This window comes from Orycteropus afer, unplaced genomic scaffold (assembly GCF_000298275.1).
Source record: "Orycteropus afer afer isolate SDZICR_OR568_19922 unplaced genomic scaffold, OryAfe1.0 scaffold00237, whole genome shotgun sequence".
NCBI classification, from domain to species: Eukaryota; Metazoa; Chordata; class Mammalia; order Tubulidentata; family Orycteropodidae; genus Orycteropus; species Orycteropus afer.
Window position 1 is genome coordinate 4,442,352 of NW_006921824.1, and position 20,909 is coordinate 4,463,260.

The 20,909-nt window shown below is 37.2% G+C and overlaps 1 protein-coding gene across 1 annotated transcript in view; it reads right to left on the bottom strand.

The window, feature by feature from the left end:
• KCNH5 (potassium voltage-gated channel subfamily H member 5) overlaps nt 1-20,909 on the bottom strand; it is a 467,739-nt gene that overhangs the window by 425,089 nt on the left and 21,741 nt on the right. Inside the window, exons 2-3 of the mRNA XM_007949104.1 lie at nt 10,939-11,062; nt 1,852-1,958 (exon numbers count right to left, since the gene is read on the bottom strand). Of these exons, the coding sequence (XP_007947295.1) occupies nt 1,852-1,958; nt 10,939-11,062 (231 nt within the window). The remainder of the gene's footprint in view (nt 1-1,851; nt 1,959-10,938; nt 11,063-20,909) is intronic.

The window sequence follows — 20,909 nt, forward strand, 5'->3', positions numbered from 1 at the left end:
GTACAATGACAGACACATAGACTAGGGGAACAGAATTGAGAACCCAGAAATAGACCCATCAACCTATGGTCAATTGATCTTTGACAAAGGGCAAAAATACATTCAATAGGGAAGAGATAGTTTCTTTCACAAATGGTACTGACAAAACTGGATATCCATTTGCAGAAAAATGAAATCTATACCTCACACCATACACAAAAACTAATTCTAGGTGGATCAAAGGTTTAAATGTGAAACCTAAACTATAAAGTTCATTAAAGAAAAAATATGGGCAAACTTAGGGGCCATAATTTATGGCAAAAATAGACTATCAAGCATAATGCTATATGCACAAAGAGCAGAAGATAAACTAGGTAATTGGGACCTTCTAAAAATTCAATTCTTACATGCATCAAAAGACTTCTCCAAAAGAATAAAAAAAGAACCTACAGAATGGGAAAAAAAAATTCAGCATATCATCCAATTAAAAAATGGGCAGAAGACATGAACAGACACTTCACCAAAGAGGATATTCAGGCAGCCAACAAACACACGAAGAAATGTTCACGATCATTAGCCATTAGAGAGATGCAAATCAAAACAACCATGAGATACCATCTCACCACAGCATTAATACCAAAGTTCAGCAAGACAGAAGATAATAAATTCTGGCAAGGATGTGAAGAGGTTGGGACTCTCATGTACTGCTAGTGAGACTGTAAAATGATACAACCACTGTGGAAATTGGTTTGATGATTCCTTAAAAAACTGGAAATTGAAATACCATTTGGGCCAGCAATCCCATTACTATGTATATATCCTTAAGAAGTGAAAGGCAGGACACGAATAGATACATGCACATCCATGTTCATCGCAGCACAATTCGCAATAGCAAAAAGACAGAAACAACCTAAGTTCTCATCAATCAAGGAATGGATAAACAAACCCATGATATATATACACAATGGAATACTATGCAACCCTAAAGAATAATGTAGAATCTGTAAAATACCACATAACATGCATGAACTTGGAGGACATTATGCTAAGTGAAATAGGTCAATCACTGAAGGACAAAGATTGTATTAGTCCACTATTTTTAAAAGTCAAGGAAAGGTTCATATACAGAAAGAAAATTTATTTGTGGGTTACCAGGGATGGGAGGGAAAATTTCTAGACAGGTTGGGAAAAAAATAGATAGATGGCTAGATAGATATATAGATACAGAAACCAAAGATTATTAGTGGTTATCAGGGTTTTTTGGTGATGGGTTATCAGGGGTAAGAAAAAGGGGGAAAGGGGAAGCTTTTGTTTGGGGGGTAGTGAGTTTATGCTAAAACATGATAGAAATTTTGGAAAAGGATAGCAATAATGGTTGGCACTATGTGAAAAATGTAATCAGTGTCCCGAGCTGTAAATGTAGCAGCTGTAATGTTGGCAAATGTCTTGTTTTGTATGTTTCACCACAATAAAAGAGAAAAAATAAAATAAAAAAGATCATCACCCATACCCAGTGATAACCTTTTCCTGTAATCATAAGCAGAAAAAGTGAGATTTCTCTTTCATTTTAGTTGATGTCACATAATAGGATCTTTATCATGAGTATAATTTACAAAGCATTTTGCTGCATGACATAAAAGTAATAGCTACATTTAAAATACACCATATTTTTCTTCCATTTCTCAAAAGATTGCATTTCATAAGTAGCCTCATTTATAAATTTTGTTATCTATTTTCACCAGCATTCTCCATTTCTGCCAAGAGAAAGAACAAGAGTTTTACATTCTCTCTACATTATAGCTCAACTACCACTTACCAAACCATAACATTAATAAAGAGTTGGCACATCTTATATATAATGTAGATACCTACTGTTTTTCTTGTACAGAAGAACTTCAAAGCAATTTGACTCATAATTGTCAAAAGTCTGCCTGACTTTCTCAATGGTCTTCTTGTCAGTCAATTCCCCATACATAAAACTGGAAAGAGAAAAAAAATCCATTTCAGTTTTGGGTTGCTTTCCAAATGCTACCTAAAATCATAGAGTAGTTTTTGTTTTACTAAGTACTCAAATTTACTTAGAAAATTTAAATGTTGCTCCCACAAAATGAACTAAATGATTTGCACTATGTTGTGACCTTGGTACCACATGACTGATTGTTCAATGGCTTGCAAAAAGCTAGCTTTAATAGTCACTTCATTCATACATACACACATAACACACAAAGGTAGACAGTCTGCCCTTTACACAGTTGTGATATGCATGGATTTCAGTTATCACGGTTTATTTAAACAAGTTTCCAACAACATAGTCCAATTTTCAGTTGTCACAGTATATTAACTGTGAGTAATTGCATGAAGTATAAATTTCATGATTTACTCTTCAATTCACAAATCATCAGTAAATAGTATGATCAACATGATTTTGACCAACCACACCACTTTAATTGGTCACTGTTCATCTGTTATTCAGTTCATGCACAAACAGCAAAGCATGAAGCTGTGTTGCTTCTATATCTCCCAGTCATAAACCCATGTGATATTTTATGAAAATTGGTAATTGAAAGCAGGAGTTAGCCAACAAAGATTAAAGTGTAGTAATGAAATGAAAAGTGTTGAGCTCTGGTAGCATAGTGCCTAAGGCCCTTGAGTGCTAACCAGGAGGCTGGCGGTTCAAACCCACCAGCCACTCCTCGGAAGGAAGGTTGGGCAATCTACTTTCATCGTGATACTGCCTCGGAAACCCAAGGAGGGGTCACTATGAGTCGGGTCCAACTCGACGGCACATAACAACACAACAACAACAATGCTGGAAGTGAAATTTGAATCAAATACAAATGAAGACATGTAAGAAAGAGATGACTGTGAGAATGTTGGCATTATTGCCATTTGGAAGAGTCTAAATATACAGCCAAAGGAAGTTAGTGAAAGGGTACTTATCAACATAAATGAGAGGAGTAGTTGTGACTAAAAGGATGAAAAGTTCTCAGAGGAACTGGGACAACAGGTTAAAAAAAAAAAATGACCCAGGAATCCCACGCCTAGGTATATACCCTAGAGATGTAACAGAAATGACATGAACAGACATATGCACATGTTATGTTCATTGCAGAACTATTTACAATAGCAGAAAGATAGAAACAACCTGAGTGCCCACCAATGGATGAATGGATAGGTAAAATGTAGTACTTACATACAATGGAATAGTACTCAGTGATTAAAAAATAAATAAAAATGTGTTCCTAAAACATCTCACAATGTGGAGGAACCTGGAGGACACTGTGTTGAGCGAAGTAAGTCAATTACAAAAGAACAAATGTTCTATGCTTTCATTTTTATGAAATAACATGAGTAGATAAATACACAGAAACTAATGTTCAGTAATGGTTACCAGAGATGGGTGCCAGGGAGTGGGGGATTCATTCCCTAGATAGTTATTGTTGTTATTGTTATTAGAGGCCATTCAATCAGCCCCAACTCAGACACTTGTGTTTGGTGATGGGAAAGATAACACCTAATGAAGATGAAGGAGCTCTGGTAGCATAGTGCCTAAGGCACTTGACTGCTCACCAGAAGGCTGGTGGTTCAAACCCACCAGCCACTCCTCGGAAGGAAGGTTGGGCAATCCTACTTCCGTAGTGATACTGCCTCGAAAACCCAAGGAGGGGTTGCTATGAGTCGGGGCCAACTTGACGGCAAACAACAACAACAATGAAGGTGATGTGTGCACAGCATGACCAAGGTAGCCTACACACACACACACACACACAAAGACTAGACTTTTTGGTAATTTCTATGGCATATGTAATTTTACAACAGCAACAACCAAAAACTATATGTACAAGTATATATGTATGTAGGCATGTGTGTGTGTGTATATGTATATATATGTATATGTATATATGTAAGCATATGTGTGTATATATACATATATGAACATATGTATAAATGTATGCATGTATATATAGATGTATGTGTATGTATATGATATGTATATATATGTGTGTACATGCATATATATTCACATATATAATAAAGAACGTTGGGGGCACAGTTATGAATACTTCTCAGATATAACCAAACACCTCATGGGATTGTCTTCTGAGTTTGGAGGTTTAGGATGATATTCTCATGGAATAACTCAGTCATTTGTCATAACATAGTTCATAAAGTTTATGCTCTATATCCTAGTTTGGTGAGTAGTATCTGGGGTCTTAAAAGCTTTTAACTGGCCATCTAAGATACAATTATTGGTTTTTTCATCTGGAGTAAAAGAGAAAAAAGGAAATCAAAGACTCAAAGAAGAAATTACCATATTTTTATACAAATAATATGCTTGTTATTTATTTATTTTTGCCAATCAAGCCCTCCCTCCACGATATAATTCCCTAAGCATGCCATGCTATTTTTTTTTATATATACATTTCTGTTAAAAAAAAAAAAAAAAACCATAGTGCATTTTCAAAAAATACCTCAAGGAGGGAGGGTACAGTTAGTGGAAAAAAACATAACATGCACATTACTTGAGTAAAACTATGGGAGCCTACAGGACTAACAGTCTACACAAACTAACAGTCTACACAGCCTTTTCTGTCCTGAGACCAAAACTCACTACCATTCTGATCAGAGTCACAACAGATAGACTCTGATGCAGGGGAGAAAATGTGGAACAGAACCTCAAGTTCTTAAAAAAAAAAAAAAAAAAAGACTTCCTGGACCAATTGAGACTGGTGGTTTCTGCAAAACTATTACCCTGAGATACTCTTTAAACTTTAAACAAAACTAGCTAAATAGCAGATTAGCTCACAAAACAAAAAATATTACCCATGAGTACTATTCTCCCTTTAAAAATCATGTATATGAGACCAAATGACCAACAGTTACTGTAAAACAAAGATAAGAAGGTGGGGAAATTAGATGAATGGAAACAGACAACCAGAATGGATATAATGAGAATATGCACTCATTGTGAAAAATGTAACCAATGTCACTGAACAATTGGTGCAGAAATCGCTGAGTGGGAATCTAGCTGCTCTGTAAATTTTCACTGAAAATACAATAAAATATTTGAAAGAAATACAACAAAGTCCAATGTAGGTAGAATTCTGAAGATGAAAACTATCAGGTAATTTTTCAAATCAACTATGAAAAGTCTATACTATAATATATTCCTAGTTTAGCCTTCTCCAGAGAAAAATCATCTGTTTTTCAGTTTGTAAGATTCCAACACATTTTTATTTATTTTTTTTAACCACTGAGTACTAAATAAAAGCCCTTTTAAAACAATCTGAATGGTTTTACAAAGTAGCATTTCATTTCTCCCAGTGTTCCACTCATACTTTTAAGACTATTCTGCCACATATTTCCAGTGACCGAGCATCAAAAACTTCAAAGTGGTGAAATGTAGGAGTTAAATAATAAGATGCATTTCAAAACTAAGAACTATAAAGAATGTCTGAAATGTACAAGGCAAGCATCCTGGAAGTTAATTCAACCTACGAAATTGTCCAACCTACTGACTAAGTCAGTCATCCCATGTTCTCTATGCAAAATGTGTTTATTTATTTGGCTTTGTTACATGGAAATGTCAGAAGTCTTTACATAGTTTCCCACATTCTGACTCATGATGGCTGATGCTCAATGCAACATTTCCGAGGTGGTAAATCTTCACAGAAGTAGATTGCCCTGTCTTCCTTCCATATAATAGCTGGTGGGTTTGAACCTCCAACTTCTGGTTAGCTATTAAATGTCTTAGACACTGTGCCACCAGAGCTCCTTAATGGAATTTGAGGGGATCCAAATTTTAGAAATGGTAATCATCAGGTTTAGAAACTATTCTAAACAAAATATTCATATTCTCTTAGAGCACCAAGTCCCCCTTCTTCTAGAACAGTATTCTTATTTTATTGGAAGGCAAATAAAATTGGATTCACAGAAGTGATTTAACTGTGCTATTGGGCAGTCATGATGTATTTGAGGACTACTGAACTTGGTGAATCACTTACAAACTGTACTCATAGGCAAGTCACATAATGTCTCTAAGCTTTAGTTTCCTCCTCAGTAAAATGATGTTACCTCAAAGAATGAAGAGGATCAAATGGATAATGTACATGAAAGTTGCAAATTATAACATGCTGTCTAACTGCTAAATTATTACAGGAATACTTTGTATGGATGGGGTTCCATACAACTTCACTCTCTTGCTTTTCCACAATTCTACAACACAGATTGACAGATTGCTAATGGGCAAGGTCACTGTGTATTAGAAGGAAATGCACATGGGTTTGTCCTGCTTCTTCCTTTGTGAATTTATAAGTTTAATGCATAAACTGACCCAGTGTCTGCTCCTGGATAATCTGGACATTTCTCTTCTCACACGACTGTGGTAAGAGTTAGTCATGTAACTAAGAGAGAAGTCCCCCATGGGTCTGGCCAAGGCCATACTCAGCTTGTCTAAGCTTTTGGCAGTATATCCCTCATGTGTAGTCTGCCCTAGAAAACTTAGGGGGCAGGTGGTTTTTGTCTGTAGTAGGACTGATTTATTCTTGGATCTGTTGTTCTGCCATCAAAATCTTGCAAATAAGCCTCTTGATGATACCTAACAGTAAGGATGACAATGCCTAAGGCATCTGACCACTAACCAGAAGGCTGGTGGTTCAAACCCAACAGCCGCTCCTAGGAAGGAAGATTGGGCAATCTACTTCAACTGTGATACTGCCTCAGAAACCCAAGGAGGGGTTGCAAGGAGTTGGATCCAACTCAACTGCAGTGAGTTTGGTTTTTGAGTTGAAAGGGGAAAGGAATCTTACAAACTGAAAAACACATAACCCAATTTATTCTAATCTACCAAATGTCAACAATGTTCCTGAACTAAAAACCACAAACATTCAATCATCACTACTAAACAATAATGTTATCTACAGGCTGTAGCTTCCAGACTAGCAAATGTTTCATCAAAGAAAGAACATATATTGACTTAATGCAGTAGTGGTCTCCAGCTCAGAATCAGGACAATAGAATCATTATAAAGGTTAACAAACGGATGGACTGAGATCTGTCTATCAGAGGATCAAGGGACAGGAAGTCTGAGAAAGTGAGGAGAAATCACAAAGAACACAGCTTCCAAAATGCGCAAGAGGTGGTTCTAGAATAAATCAAAAGCATTACTTTAAACTGTAGATTGTAACCAAAAGGTTTCACAACCCATTAATTTATATGTGCTTAAAAGGATTTAGAGTCATAAGTGATAGACCTGTGACATATAATCAAGGGAAACAAGGGAGAACGCTGGACATCTCTAACCTTTGAAGACAGATATCCCTGAGGCATTTGTGCCTTCCTACATTTCCTCTCAGTGCCACCGACAGAAACAGAACCCTCAGCCAAATAGAACCAGACAGACTGGCATCCACCACTAGTAATGTACTCTCATTGGCGGCTGGGTTAACAAAACTACTTGTGAAATACATCCCATAAAGCATCTCTTACTATTTCTGCTTCGTTGTTTAATTTGATGGCTTGCGTAAAGGATCATTAAAGGGATTGCCGGAGATGGGGGTGGTTCAAACCCTCATCTACTACTCACTGCTCTCTGCCTACAAGATTGTTCTTCTCACCCCTCAATCCTAAAAATTTAGCAACGCTGAAGTGTCATGAGAATGATTTTTGAAATTTTAGCTGAAACAATGTGACGCCACTTAGTACAGATATGTTTAAAAAAAATAGAAATTTAGATACTATTATATTTTAACAAAATGGAGGAAAAATGGAAACAATCTAACAGCAGTTATTTTATACACTCTGAACACATTCTATACTCAGCCAGCCTACTTCTGGGCACAGAGCAAAGAAAACTTCTCACACAAGATGCATGTGATGATAATAATCGTGTGTGATGTCAAAGTGTCGGAACTTGGATTCCATGACTAGTAGAACGGATCCAAAAATGCAGGACGTAGAGACACTGGAATGCTAACCAACAGTCAGACATAATGAAATGGATTTTCACGTTGAAACCTCAAAACCATAATATTGAGTGAAAAGATTAAGAAACCATAAGTTTTACTGTACAATATGAATAATGTTGGGCTTGGAATCATACACACACACACACACAAATTACATATTTAAATAGAAGAGGATTAGGAACACATACAATAAATGACAGAATGACTATGTATGGTAAGAGGAAGGGGATGAGATTAAGGTGAAAAGAAATAATATTAAATAAAGAAACTCTACCCAAAGCAATAGTAAAATTTGACAATCTAAGGAATATGCTTAATTGTGTGCACCTGGTCCAAATGGGGGAAGGGTGAGAGAGAAAAGGAAGGAAAGAGATAAGAGCAGAAGTAAATTTCAGCTCCTTGATATAAAAAAAAAAAAGACAAATTAATGATTTTTTCTTTTTTCATAAAACAATATACTTTTGAATGTTAATAATAGGACATGTAATCATTTACCCATTTGCCACCTTAATCATATCAAACTTAATTCATCTGTAAATAAAAATGATTTTTTCTGATATATCATGCCATAAAGTGCATTTTCTCCATATAAATGAAATGTGTTGATTTGTAGCTCTTATTCTGTCTGTTTACAATTTGTCAGTATTAAGTCAGTGAAATTCTTTGAATTATTACAAGGCTATTCTGTGTCATATGATTTATCTATACTTTGGTTTGGAATTCAATGGCTCCAAAACACTATGATAACTTTTATGTACTAATCTTGTATTAAGGAGCTCTGTTGGTTCAGTGCCTAAGGCATTTGACTGCTAACTAGAAGGTTGATGGTTCAAACCCACTAGCTGCTCTACAGAAGGAAGATGGGGCAATCTACTTCCATAAAGATTTGTTGCCTCAGAAACCAAGTGGGGGTTGCTATGAGTCAGAATTGACTAGATGGCAGTGGTTTTAATTCTGTATTAATAAATGCATTTTTTTCCTTCTTTCTACTTCTTTATCTTTTCTATTCAGAGGCCTTTATATATTATACAGGAAATGAAAAGCTACAGATTTACAGTTAAAGAAAATCAGAATCATCATGCAAATATGTTTTTAAAATGCTTTTTATTAATGTGTGTGTATGTGTGTGTATACACATACATAGAATGTATCTGGTATAAATATGGAGAAAAAGGTAAATAAACTCCTGGGTGTCCTTGATCAACTCCTCAGTGTAGTTCTACCCCAGTGTTCTCTTCCGTAACATGAAGAAGTTGGACTAGGAAGAAAAAAAAATCACATCCCTTGCAGCTCTAAAATAACATGATTTTAGTGTTTATTTGAGTGAGAGTTTAAAGAAAAAAGTAAGTGATTGGAGGAATCTCATCTGTCCTAACAGAAATATTATCAGAAAGTTTTAGGTGCTAAATTATTTCCTTATATATATTTCGTTGTTTCTTTTTTCTGATCGCTTTTTCCTTAGTACTCTCTTTAATCTTCCAAAAATGACATATACTTACACCTCATCAACTATCTCATTATCTGACATTTTGCATTAATGACAATAGTGCAAAATCTACTATCCAACTATTTTGCACATTAACAGTGTACATCTGGCAGTAACAAATGTCAAGGTGTGAGGCAAGAGTAATGCTGGCTGTGATGGTTAAGGTTATGTGTAGATTAGACTATGATTGTCTGTGGCCTGAAAGTTATGTAATGATATAATTTGACACTTATGTAATGATGCAATTATGTAATGATACAGTCATCTCCCATTTTGTGATAATGCCAATTTTGTATAACGACCTGGACTTTGGAATCTAACTGTGGTAGTTAAGGTTGTATGTCAATTTGGCTGGGCCATGGTTTTCAGTGGCAGGGCAGCTGGATGTAGCTATTCCCCATGATGAGATTGTAATCACAGTTCCATAGTGGAATCTGCTGAGAGCAGCTAAGAAACTGCCTTTGGGGTGTGGCCTGCATCCAGAATGTAAGGAGAAGTTTTGAGATTTGGATTGGAATTCCAATCTAGCTCTTTGGCACATTTTGGATCCTGCTTTTAGCCAAGTCTTTATCTCCAGTTCCTGGACTTGAACCAGAGGCCTGTCATGTTGTCTGCTGATCTTGGCATTGTTCCTGGACTTGAACCAGGCATGCCATATCATCTGCCAATCTTGTGACTGTGCCATTTTACCTTTAGACCTTGGGTCTATCAGCCTCAGCAGCCAGCAGCCGCATGAGTCAGAAAAAACCTCCCGCTCCAGTGAGTCCGAACCAAGAGGCAGAGCTGAAGCCCAAGGTCAGGTGGGCTTCACAAGTCCCTAGAGCTGGCACTCTGAATTCAGACTTCCAGGCTCCTAAACTGTAAGAGAATGAATTCCTGTTTGTTAATACCATCCACTTGTGGTATGTCTGTTATAGCATCACTAGAGAACCAAGACACTAACCATGTTGATAGTTGAAGAGTGAATGTATTTTTAAAAGAATTGTTGTAAATACATTTATGAATACATAAGCCAAACAAAATGAAAATGGTGCAATGTAACAATATTACAAAATACAAATAATTCACATAGGATGTAAAAACTTTATTTGATGTTATTTAAATGCACATGAGCTGTGTTGTACTTAGTTGAGGGGTTGTTTATTGTACTTTATTCATGACAATTTTAGTTGCTCCAGAGGTATTGATGTCCTCTGTGGTTCATGAGGTATGGCACCCCTCTGACTACTCAGCACCAAGGATAGGTCCTGCCTCGTAGTAGGTGCTCAAGAAAAAGTATGTTTTGAATACCTTAATGAACTCACAGATATGCAGAAATCTTTTTCTTTGTAGAGGTTCTCATCAACAGCTCTTAAACTATGTATTTCCACTGGCAATTTAATCACCCTAATATTGTAATATAATTTTACTCTACAGTTTTTAGATGCCAGTTTATGTAAGGTTAGCCCTTTAATAACATTCAGCATTTAGCTACATTTCAGAAAAGATTTCTGGTCTATTACCCACCTGCAAGTGCTGCTTTTCTGCATGACGTCAGCTCGATGATAGCCAGAGAGTTTACAAAAACCGTCATTACTATAAACTACAGGCCAATCCACAATCTGGGCATTTCCCAGCAAGAAACTTGATTCTGAGGGGAAAATAAAGAAAGTTAGTTAGCTTTATCTAACAATGTACTTCTTAAGGCAGATTTATAAAGATAGGCAAATTCAACTATGGTTTGTTATGGTACAAATAATATAGCCTTTTTTAAAAAAAAAAAATTGACATCAGTTTAACATGATCATCAAATGAAGCCCACAATAAATACAAGTATTTATAGAAGCTAAGAACTTCAGTTAGAAGAAGCGAATTTATAATATCTCTTTGCATCCAAGTATTTCCTAAGCTTTAAAAATAAAACATAGCTAGTATTGAGTAAAAGCTAACTACTACAATAATTATACCTAAAGACAGATTAATTTATTAAGAATAGGGCTTACAGTCACTTCTCCATAAAGTTAGAATGTTGAACTTGATAAGAGATAAATTGAATAACCCCTCCAAAAATTCTTAGACTTTTGGTATAATAGGACAAAATTGTTTTGCCATTAGACTGATCTTGAGAAGCCTGATTTAAAATAGTACTGAAGAATCTTTTTTTTTAATAAATATGTTTTTAAAAAATGATCCAAAATTGTTATTTTCAACCACATGCAAAGACAATTTGGAAAGTACCAGTGTTCTAGATAAAAAAGACATCACTTCTCTATTTTGCAGAGAAAAAGATATTGTTCTATGTGTAAATGTTAACACAAAAAATTACATTTTCTGGTATCAACCTTGATATTTTTCTGGTATCAACCTTGATTGAAAATCCAGTTGCTTTAAGCAGTAACTTTACCATATTTTTGGGTCATGTGATAAATATATTAATGGTAAAATGAAGAACAAAGCATTAAAAAAATTTAAAAGGAATAATGTGTTTTAAAATATCCAATAATCTATTTTTTGCAGTGGTTAATGTATTTGACTGCTAACCTAATGGTCAGTGGTTCAAACCCAACAGCATCTCCACAGGAGAAAGATGAGGTAGTCTACTTCCATAAAGATTTACAACCTTGGAAACCCTATGGGGCAGTTCTACTCTGGAATCAACTTCATGACAAGTGGGTTTGATATCTTAAAAATAACTCTTTGAATTCATATTAAAGGTAGTGTACTAAAAAGAGAAACTAACTTATGGAAGCCCTGACTCATAGTCAACATGAACTGAGTAGTTGCGATGTGAAAAAGCACTGCTCTGGTTCAGACAACGGCATAGAATAAAGGTCAACAAAAGACACCCTTTGCTCTCAAAACCTTCTATCTTTTGTGGAAAAAGATAGTTGCTACAAACAATTACAAGGCACAATAAAACAAATGCTAATTTGAAATTCAAGAAAACTAGGAGAGTTATTCCGGTTCTTTTAATAACAGAATAGCTTGCATCAGGCAAATCCTCCTTTATCACAATTATAAACCTGGATAAAGCATGAAATATGTATGTTTCAAAGTAGAATCAGCCAAAACTAGGCAGAAAGTAGAGAATAAGAACTCTTGAAAAGGGAAACACACTCACATTTAACTCCCAATTCCTCTGATAGCACCTCCTAGTTGTCAGAGTGCATGGGATGGTAGAGCTCTACTCAAAAGTCTCAGAGATGTGAGGAGTCAACATCCTTCCACACTTTACCATGGCACCCAGATTACCCACAGACATTCCACAGCCCATAACCACCTCAAAGTTTGGCTTTGTCTATCTGTCCAATCTCATCTCTCACCATTCTACCCTCTTCTCTGAGTAGTAGTCACACTGACTTTTCTTAAACACTTTTAAGCTCCAAGTATCCTTCCACCATAGAAAATGGACTTACCATTCTCCCTACCTGAACATCATTATTCTCCTCTGCACCTGGTTGATACTTATTCTTATTTTAGATCTTAATTCAATTGTCATGACCTAGGAGATGCTTTCCCTAACCCACGATTAGGTCATATCCTTGGTATATAATTCTAATCGCTTCACTAGAATTGATCTCTCTCTCTCTCTCTCTCTCTCTTTCTCTCTCTCTCTCTCTCTCACAAACACACACACACGCACACACACACACATATCATGGATCTCCTCCTGTACCAGACCATATAGCATCTTTAGTAATTTTTTTAATCCATTTTAATCATAGAGTAGTATGTGATAAATACAGTTATAAAAAAACAAACTCACTGCTGTCAAGTCAGATCTGACTCACAGCAACCCCTCCTTGAGTTTCCAAGGTGGTATCACTATGGAAGTAGATTGCCCTATTTTCCTTCCAAGGAGTGACTGGTGGGTTTCCAAAGCTGTAAATATTTACAGAAACAGACTGTCCAAATTTTCTTCTATGGAGCAACCAATGGGTTTGAACCACTGACCTAGTTAGCAGCCAAATGCCTTAACCACTATACCACCAGAGCTTCTTAGATTCTGTCACTACAACAATAAAATTCTTTTGTAAAACCCTTTGATGTTGAATTGAAACATTATTAGTTACGTTACTAGTCACTTAGTGAAAGCCTTTGTTACTTTTTCTCCTTTTCCTTTAGTTGCTACTTGATTCTCAAAAAAGTTATTGATATAGGTTCACAAATGCTACTTACCACAATAATGTAGCTAATGCACAAGGAAAATCTGACAAAATAAGCTGCTATAAAAACACCAGCAGCCAGATACATAGGTTGACAGGCTAAGTGATCAGGTATGGGTAGGCAAAAGGGAATATACCAATGACCATATGTAAGTTTGTCAGGGGATATTTCTACATACATATTTGTATGTGCTAAAAGAATGTCCATATGTATAATAGAACCAACAGGGGCAATAGAAGGCTGGCAGTTCAAACCCACCAGCCACTCCTCAGAAGATTGTGCAATCTACTTCCATAGAGATACCACCTTGGAAACCCAAGGAGGGGTCGCTACGAATCGGAATCAACTTGACAGCAGTGAGTTTGGTTTTTTGTTTGTTTGTTTGTTTGTTTGTTTTGTTTTCTTTAAACAGGGGGAAAAGTTATGATAACTTCTTAGCCATAGACAAATACCTTGAGGGAGTGACTCACTGGGCCTATGGGCCATGGTTGCAGGGAACATCAAGCTCAACTGGCATAATGTACTACACAAAAACATTGCTCTACATCTCACTTTGAGGAGTAGAAACTGAGGTCTTAAAAGCTTAAGAGCAGCCATCTAACATGCAACTATTGGTCTCTCCTCACTTGGAGCTAAGAAGAATGAAGAAAATCAAGGACACATGGAAACAATTAGTCCAAGGGACTAGTGGACCATGTGAACCTTACCGTACATGATCCTGAGACTAGAAGATCTAGATGATGCCCAGCTACCACTGTCAAACACTTGGAAAAGGATCAAAATAAGGGATCCTTGATAGAGTGGGAAAATATGTGGAACAAAACTCAAAATCAGGAAAGACAAGGCTTACTGGTCTAATAGAGACTGGTAAAACACCTAACACTATGGCCCGTAGTCACCCATTGGGCCTGGAATTGAACTCAATCCTGTGGCTTTCAGTCAAATGATAGACAAGCCTACCAAAAAAAAAAAAAAAAAAAAAAAAAAAAGGAAAAAAAAATAAAAAAAAAAAAAAAAAAAAAAAAAAAAAATTACACCAGGTAGATACACTCCTTAGAACAATCAGTCATGGGAGATCAGAAGGGAAGCATTTGCACAGGAAGACAGTTCAGAGGGCAGGAATGCAGAGGAAGGAAGGACACTGGAAAAGGTAACCACAGGGAGGAAGTAGGAAGAAAGCTGTTACCTTATGGGAATTGCCATCAACGTCATGAAACAAAATGTGTATGAACTATTGAATGGAAAAAAAGTTTGCTCTGTAAATGTTCACCCAAATTACAATGAACAAACCAAACCAAAGCTCACTGCTGTCAAGTTGAACCTGACTCATAGCAACCCCTCCTGGGGTTGTAGTATCACTATGGAAGTAGATTGCCCAAGCTTCCTTCCAAGGAGTGGTTGGTGGCTTTGAACCGCCAGCCTTAGCTCTGACCAGGATGCATAAGAAGGTTCAAAAAGTAAATTAACATAGAGTTAACCTTGTACATATATTGATACATGTAAGCTGAACTTATAAATATGTTACTGTCATTATAACTAACTACAAGGATATTTTATTTAAAAATAATTTCTGCTGAAACACTGTACAAAAATGCATAGTCAGTTTGGCATCACCCCCTCTCACAGTTTCACCTGGTGCAAGTCAATTCCTCCCACACACCTCTAGTGACACCACTGTACGATGTTTTGACATGATATACATTTTCCTCACAGATCTTATCACAGTTGCAATTTTATACTTATTTGGATTATGACTTGATTAATGGCATAGTCTGCTGACTATAATCTCTATAAAGACAGAGCTCATGCCAGTGTTGCTTGCATTCAATCCTCAGGTGCCTAGCACAGTACCTGGCATATACTAGATGCTTATTTATTGGTTGACTATATGAGTAGTTGAATGAATTAATATATCATTGCAGGGATGTCTCTTTATATAATTGATATCATGAAATTCAGCAATTTATGCCTCTCTAAATGCTTCAGGCATACTATTTTTGTCTTTTCAAATGGATGATATATTCCTAAAGATCATAAATTATGTCTATTCCACATATAAGGGTCACAATACAATAATTACTTAATGATTAAAGTCAGTATCCAGGAAAGAGAATCCCATAGGCTTAGAAAAGACCATAAATGTTAATTTGGAAAAAAAAAAAAAAAAACCCTGTTGCAAGAGGCCTCCTTTCCCCAGAACTATCTGGCAAACTAGTTTTTTTCACTTTTTTACTAAAACTCATAGTTTTTAATAGCAGATAGAACACTCAAATATACACAAACACACAATTGAAAAATGTTTACAAAACAACATTTACTACATGAGATGTTCTCTGCTATTTTCTTTTGTATTGCAATATTTAGTGTACTGGTCAAGATCCATTAAGTGTATTCAACAGTGCACTAAAGGGTTGCATCTCATGGTTTTTAAAGTATGCTGTAAGCTACTGTCAAACGACTTGAAGTCTTCCTTCCCTCAGAAACAGATTTATTTTCAAGACATTTGAAAACTGGAATCTGGACCTCAAACTCAAAACTCACTGCTGTCAAGTCAGATCCAACTCATAGAGACCCCTCCCTTGGGTTTCTGAGGTGCTGTCTCTATGGAAGTAGATTGCCCAATCTTCCTTCCGAGGAGTGGATGGTTTGTTTAAATGCCTTAGGCATGGACCGGGAGCTCTGGTAGCATAGTGGCTAAGTCAAAACCCACCAGCCACTCCTCGGAAGGAAGGTTGGGCAATCCTACTTCTGTAGTGATACTGCCTTGGAAACCCAAGGAGGGGTCGCTAATGAGTTGGGGCCGACTCGACGGCACATAACAACAACAACAACAACATGGACCAGGAGATCCTAACTAATTCTTCCATTAAAAATGTTATCTGACCTCCCCATATCATTTTCAGTTAGCTCTACAATGGGAAAAATTAACACTCCACCCCAGTATGGTACAGCCATCACTATTCATTTCTTGTTGATATTGAACCTAAACTTCAGTAACTTTATGTATTAACACAAATAATAACAAAAGCAAAGATGAATGGACCCGCTACCCTGTACCAAGCATTAGGCTAGATGCTATGCATACTATTTCTAACCCAGAAAATATCCTTGCGAGGGACTTACCATTCTTCCCCCTTTATTGATCACTCATCAGGCAACTGAGAGAGACTCTCTCAGCACAGATTCACCAGGGGATCGGAAGCAGCAACTCAAGCACCAAACCAAAAAACCAAACTCACTGTCATCAAGTCAGTTCCTACTTAGCAACTGCCACTGGTTTTCTGAGTCTGTAAATCTTTAGAGAAGTAGATCACTCATCTTCCTTCCATGGAGTGCCTGGTGTGTTTGAATGACTGACCTTCTGATAGCAGCCAAATGCCTTATCCACTAGGCCACCAGAGCACCTTAGCTTCCCTAAATTCTAATTCTTGGCTGACATATTTGCAAAATCAAATTCTTTCTATGGAAAGTTGTGTCTGTTTGTTTTACTTTAGATGGGGAAGTAGGATGATAATAAATGAAGTCCTAAAACTCACTTCAGGGAGGATTATTTCTCGTTAGCTTGGAGGCAGTTGTTCAGGGAAAACACAGAAGTTGGTACAGTAACTGGGTTGCTGAGATTTTGTCTTTACTCAAGCCCATTTTTCAAAATACATGCTTGATATTAACCAATAATGTAGAATACGGACTATTTGGATATTTGTCAGGTTTATAGGAGAGGTTTCAATCATAAATCCCATCAGGCCTAGCAGCTTAAAGGGTTTACTAAGGGAGCTCTGGTAGCATAGTGGCTAAGGCACCTGACTGCTAACCAGAAGGCTGGTGGTTCAAACCCACCAGCCACTCCTCGGAAGGAAGGTTGGGCAATCCTACTTCCGTAGTGATACTGCCTTGGAAACCCAAGGAGGGGTCGCTATGAGTCAGGGCTGACTCGACGGCACATAACAACAACAACAACAAGATCAATCTAAAGTTTAAAAAAAAAAATTCTTTAAAATACGCTATTCACTCACTCTTTATGCTGCTAGTTTATGTTCATTAAATTAGATTCAAAGATTGAAGTAACTAGACTTACAGTCCCTCTAGCCCTTACCTCAATGCCTTAAACACTGTACTTTCACAATACGCCCTCTGGGTTTATGCATGATAAACATAGGAATGGCTGTACTAGACATCATTTTTTAATGTTTTATAAAACCAGAGTGGAATAAATTAGCCATAGTTGTTGTTGTTATGTGCCGTCGAGTCAAACCCAACTCATAGCGACCCCTCCTTGGGTTTCCGAGGCACTATCACTAGGGAAGTAGGATTGCCCAACCTTCCTTCTGAGGAGTGGCTGGTGGGTTTGAACCACCAGCCTTCTGGTTAGCAGGCAAGTGTCTTAGCCACTATGCTACCAGAGCTCCCAGCCATAGTAGTAGGCCCTAATTATGGATTGAGTCTGTGTCCTCTCCAAAAAAAAAAGTATACTATAAATCCTAACCCTATACCTATGGCAGTAATTCCATTTGGGAGCAGGGTTTTCTTCTTATGGTAATTAGGCCATACCAGTGTAGAGTAGGGCTTAGATCAATCACTTTTGAGACTTAAAAGGAGCAGATCAGGCAGAGAAGCAAGCAAGCACTGATGGGACAAGACAGAAGCCAAGCTACATGAAGGTCACCAAAGAACCAGAGCAGAAGAGAGACAAGGACCCTCCCCCAGAGCCAAGAGATGGGGTGCGGATGAGGAAGGAAGGGAGGGGGGAAGTGGAGGGGACAAACAAAAGGGAGAGAAAAAGCCTTCCCCTGGAGCTGGTACCACAGTGGTTAAGTGCTGGGCTGCTAACCAAAATGTCAGTGGTTCAAACCCACCAGCAGTGCTGTAGGAGGAAAGACAATCTACTCCCTAAAGATCATCACCTAGAAAACCCTGTGGGCAGTTCTGCTTTGTTACATAGGCTCACTATGAGCTGGAATCAACTCAAAGGCAAACACTAACAGAGCCAGTGCCCTGCGTTCAGACTTCTAGTCTCCTCAACTGTTGTTGTTGTTGTTGTTATGTGCCCTCAAGACAGACCTGACTCATAGCGACCCCTCCTTGGGTGTCCAAGGCAGTATCACTACGGAAGTGGATTGCCCCATCTTCCTTCCGAGGAGTGGCTGGTGGGTTTGAACCGCCAGCCTTCTGATTAGCAGTCAAGTGCCTTAGGCACCATGCTACTACCAAAGCACTCCCACGTTGTTGTTGTTGTTATGTGCCATTGAGTCGGCCCGACTCATAGCAACCCCTCCTTGGGTTGCCGAGGCAGTATCACTACAGAAGTACATTGCCCAACCTTCCTTCCGAGGAGTGGCTGGTGGATTTGAACCGCCAACCTTCTGGTTAGCAGTCAAGTGCCTTAGGCACTACGCTACCAGAGCTCCTCCTAGGCTATGAGAAAGTAAATTTCTGTTCTTGCAATATTTCTTTTATTGCAACACTAAGAAATGAAGACAGCCCTTTATATGAGTCACCAACTGGTAAATTCATAAGAATGAAATTGCCACAAACACCTTTGTCCTCACCCCTTAGCAATACTACCAAGAGAGCTACTATGAAAAACCTGGAAGTTTTAGTTAGGTTATCAGTATCTTAATAAATAAACTAATGAGAGTGAAATCCACCACCTCGGTAGTTATGGAGATTAAATAGAGTAATGTGAGTAAAAGTCTTTGTAAACTGTTAATTATTATTATTATTGTCTATGAACTTCTTTTAGGACTGTGTCACATGCATAGATAGAACATTCTATGTGTGTGTTGTGTGTGTCTATGTGTGTGTGCACATGTACCTATATATGTACTAGCAGAGAATCTGGCAAAAATTTAAAAATATTGTTAATGATGGTCCTGAAAAGCAAAACCTATAAAATTACATGTCACTACAAAATAAAACTAAACTACAAAATAAAAATATTGGAAAATGGGGGAAAGAAAGAAGGAAAGAACTTTTTTTTTTTTTTTTAATTTTAGAAGGCTAAATTAGACAGAAATTGCTGAGTATTTAAATAGACTGTCCAGGAGCTTTTTTTGGAAACTTGTCTAGTTGTTAGCTGAATCTCTCTATGTGTGTATTAGATATTCATATAACTTCCATTTTCCTATATTCATGATAATAATTGTTTCAATGAATGTGAGCCACTATTATGAATAAACATTAAAAACAAGAAAATAAAGTAATTAAAATTGTTCCCTGGGAAATTTTCTTTTTTTTAGCATTAAAACTTGGTAGAAAAGCAATCTGGTTACAGAGGGATCACTTTTCTGCAAAGAAAAATGCATTGCAAATCTAGAAAGTGAGACCAGTCCAGAGGATTTGGAAATATGAAGTCATTAAAGAAATTGCCCAGAATTCTCAGTGACAATTATCAGCCCCAGCAACCCACACTGGCAGAGTTCTCCACAGTTCTCAGCACACCCAAAGCCATGAATTCTGGGAAACCGAACCTTCCTTCAGATTCATTAGTGGTTAAAGCATTCAGCTGCTAACCAAAATGTTGGCGGTTGGAATCCACCAGCTGCCCTGCAGGAGAAAGATGAGGCAGTCTGCTTCCACACAGCCTTGAAAAACCTTTGGGGCAGTTCTACTCTGTTCTATAGAGTCTCTATGAGTTGGAATTGATTTGATGGCAGTGGGTTTGTTTTTGGTTTGTTTTTGTTTGTTTTTGAGATTCATACTGCTCAGTCCTTAAAGAAGTTTATAAAAATTTCATCTTCTTGAGGTGTCAAGCAATCAGGTCATTATCTGTACCATGTGGTAATGCCCACTGCAAGATTTCAGTAGTTAAAATTCCACACATGAGCAGATTCTTGGATGGACCTCTACAGGAGGCTGAGGCTCGAAAATTCTCACGATATTCTTTCAAGAACAACCAGTATCTTGTCAGAGATGGACACAAAATACAACATGCAGTATTCCCTCAAGGGTTAGAAGGTTAAAAATCAAAACATAAATAAGCTCTAATTCAAAATGTCCTGCTAGGAATCATTGTGAGAATTTCTCAGTCCTGACAGGACTTTAGATTGGAATATGGGCTTGAGTGGGTGTGGTGCTGAATTCTGATTAAATTGGTGAGGAGATTCTATGTAGATTGATTGGTCTGCAGTGGTACCCCAGCTTCAGTATTTATTTATTTATTTTTTTTTAATTTATTTTTTTTTTTATTAGGATTTGGGTGAAGATTTACAGAGTAAATTCACTTTTCATACAGCAGTTCACATATATTTTGTCTCATGTCATTGACCAAAATTTACAATGCAGCAGCTCCCCTCCCACTTCCTCCCCATAGTTACCTCCTCCCAGTGTCCATC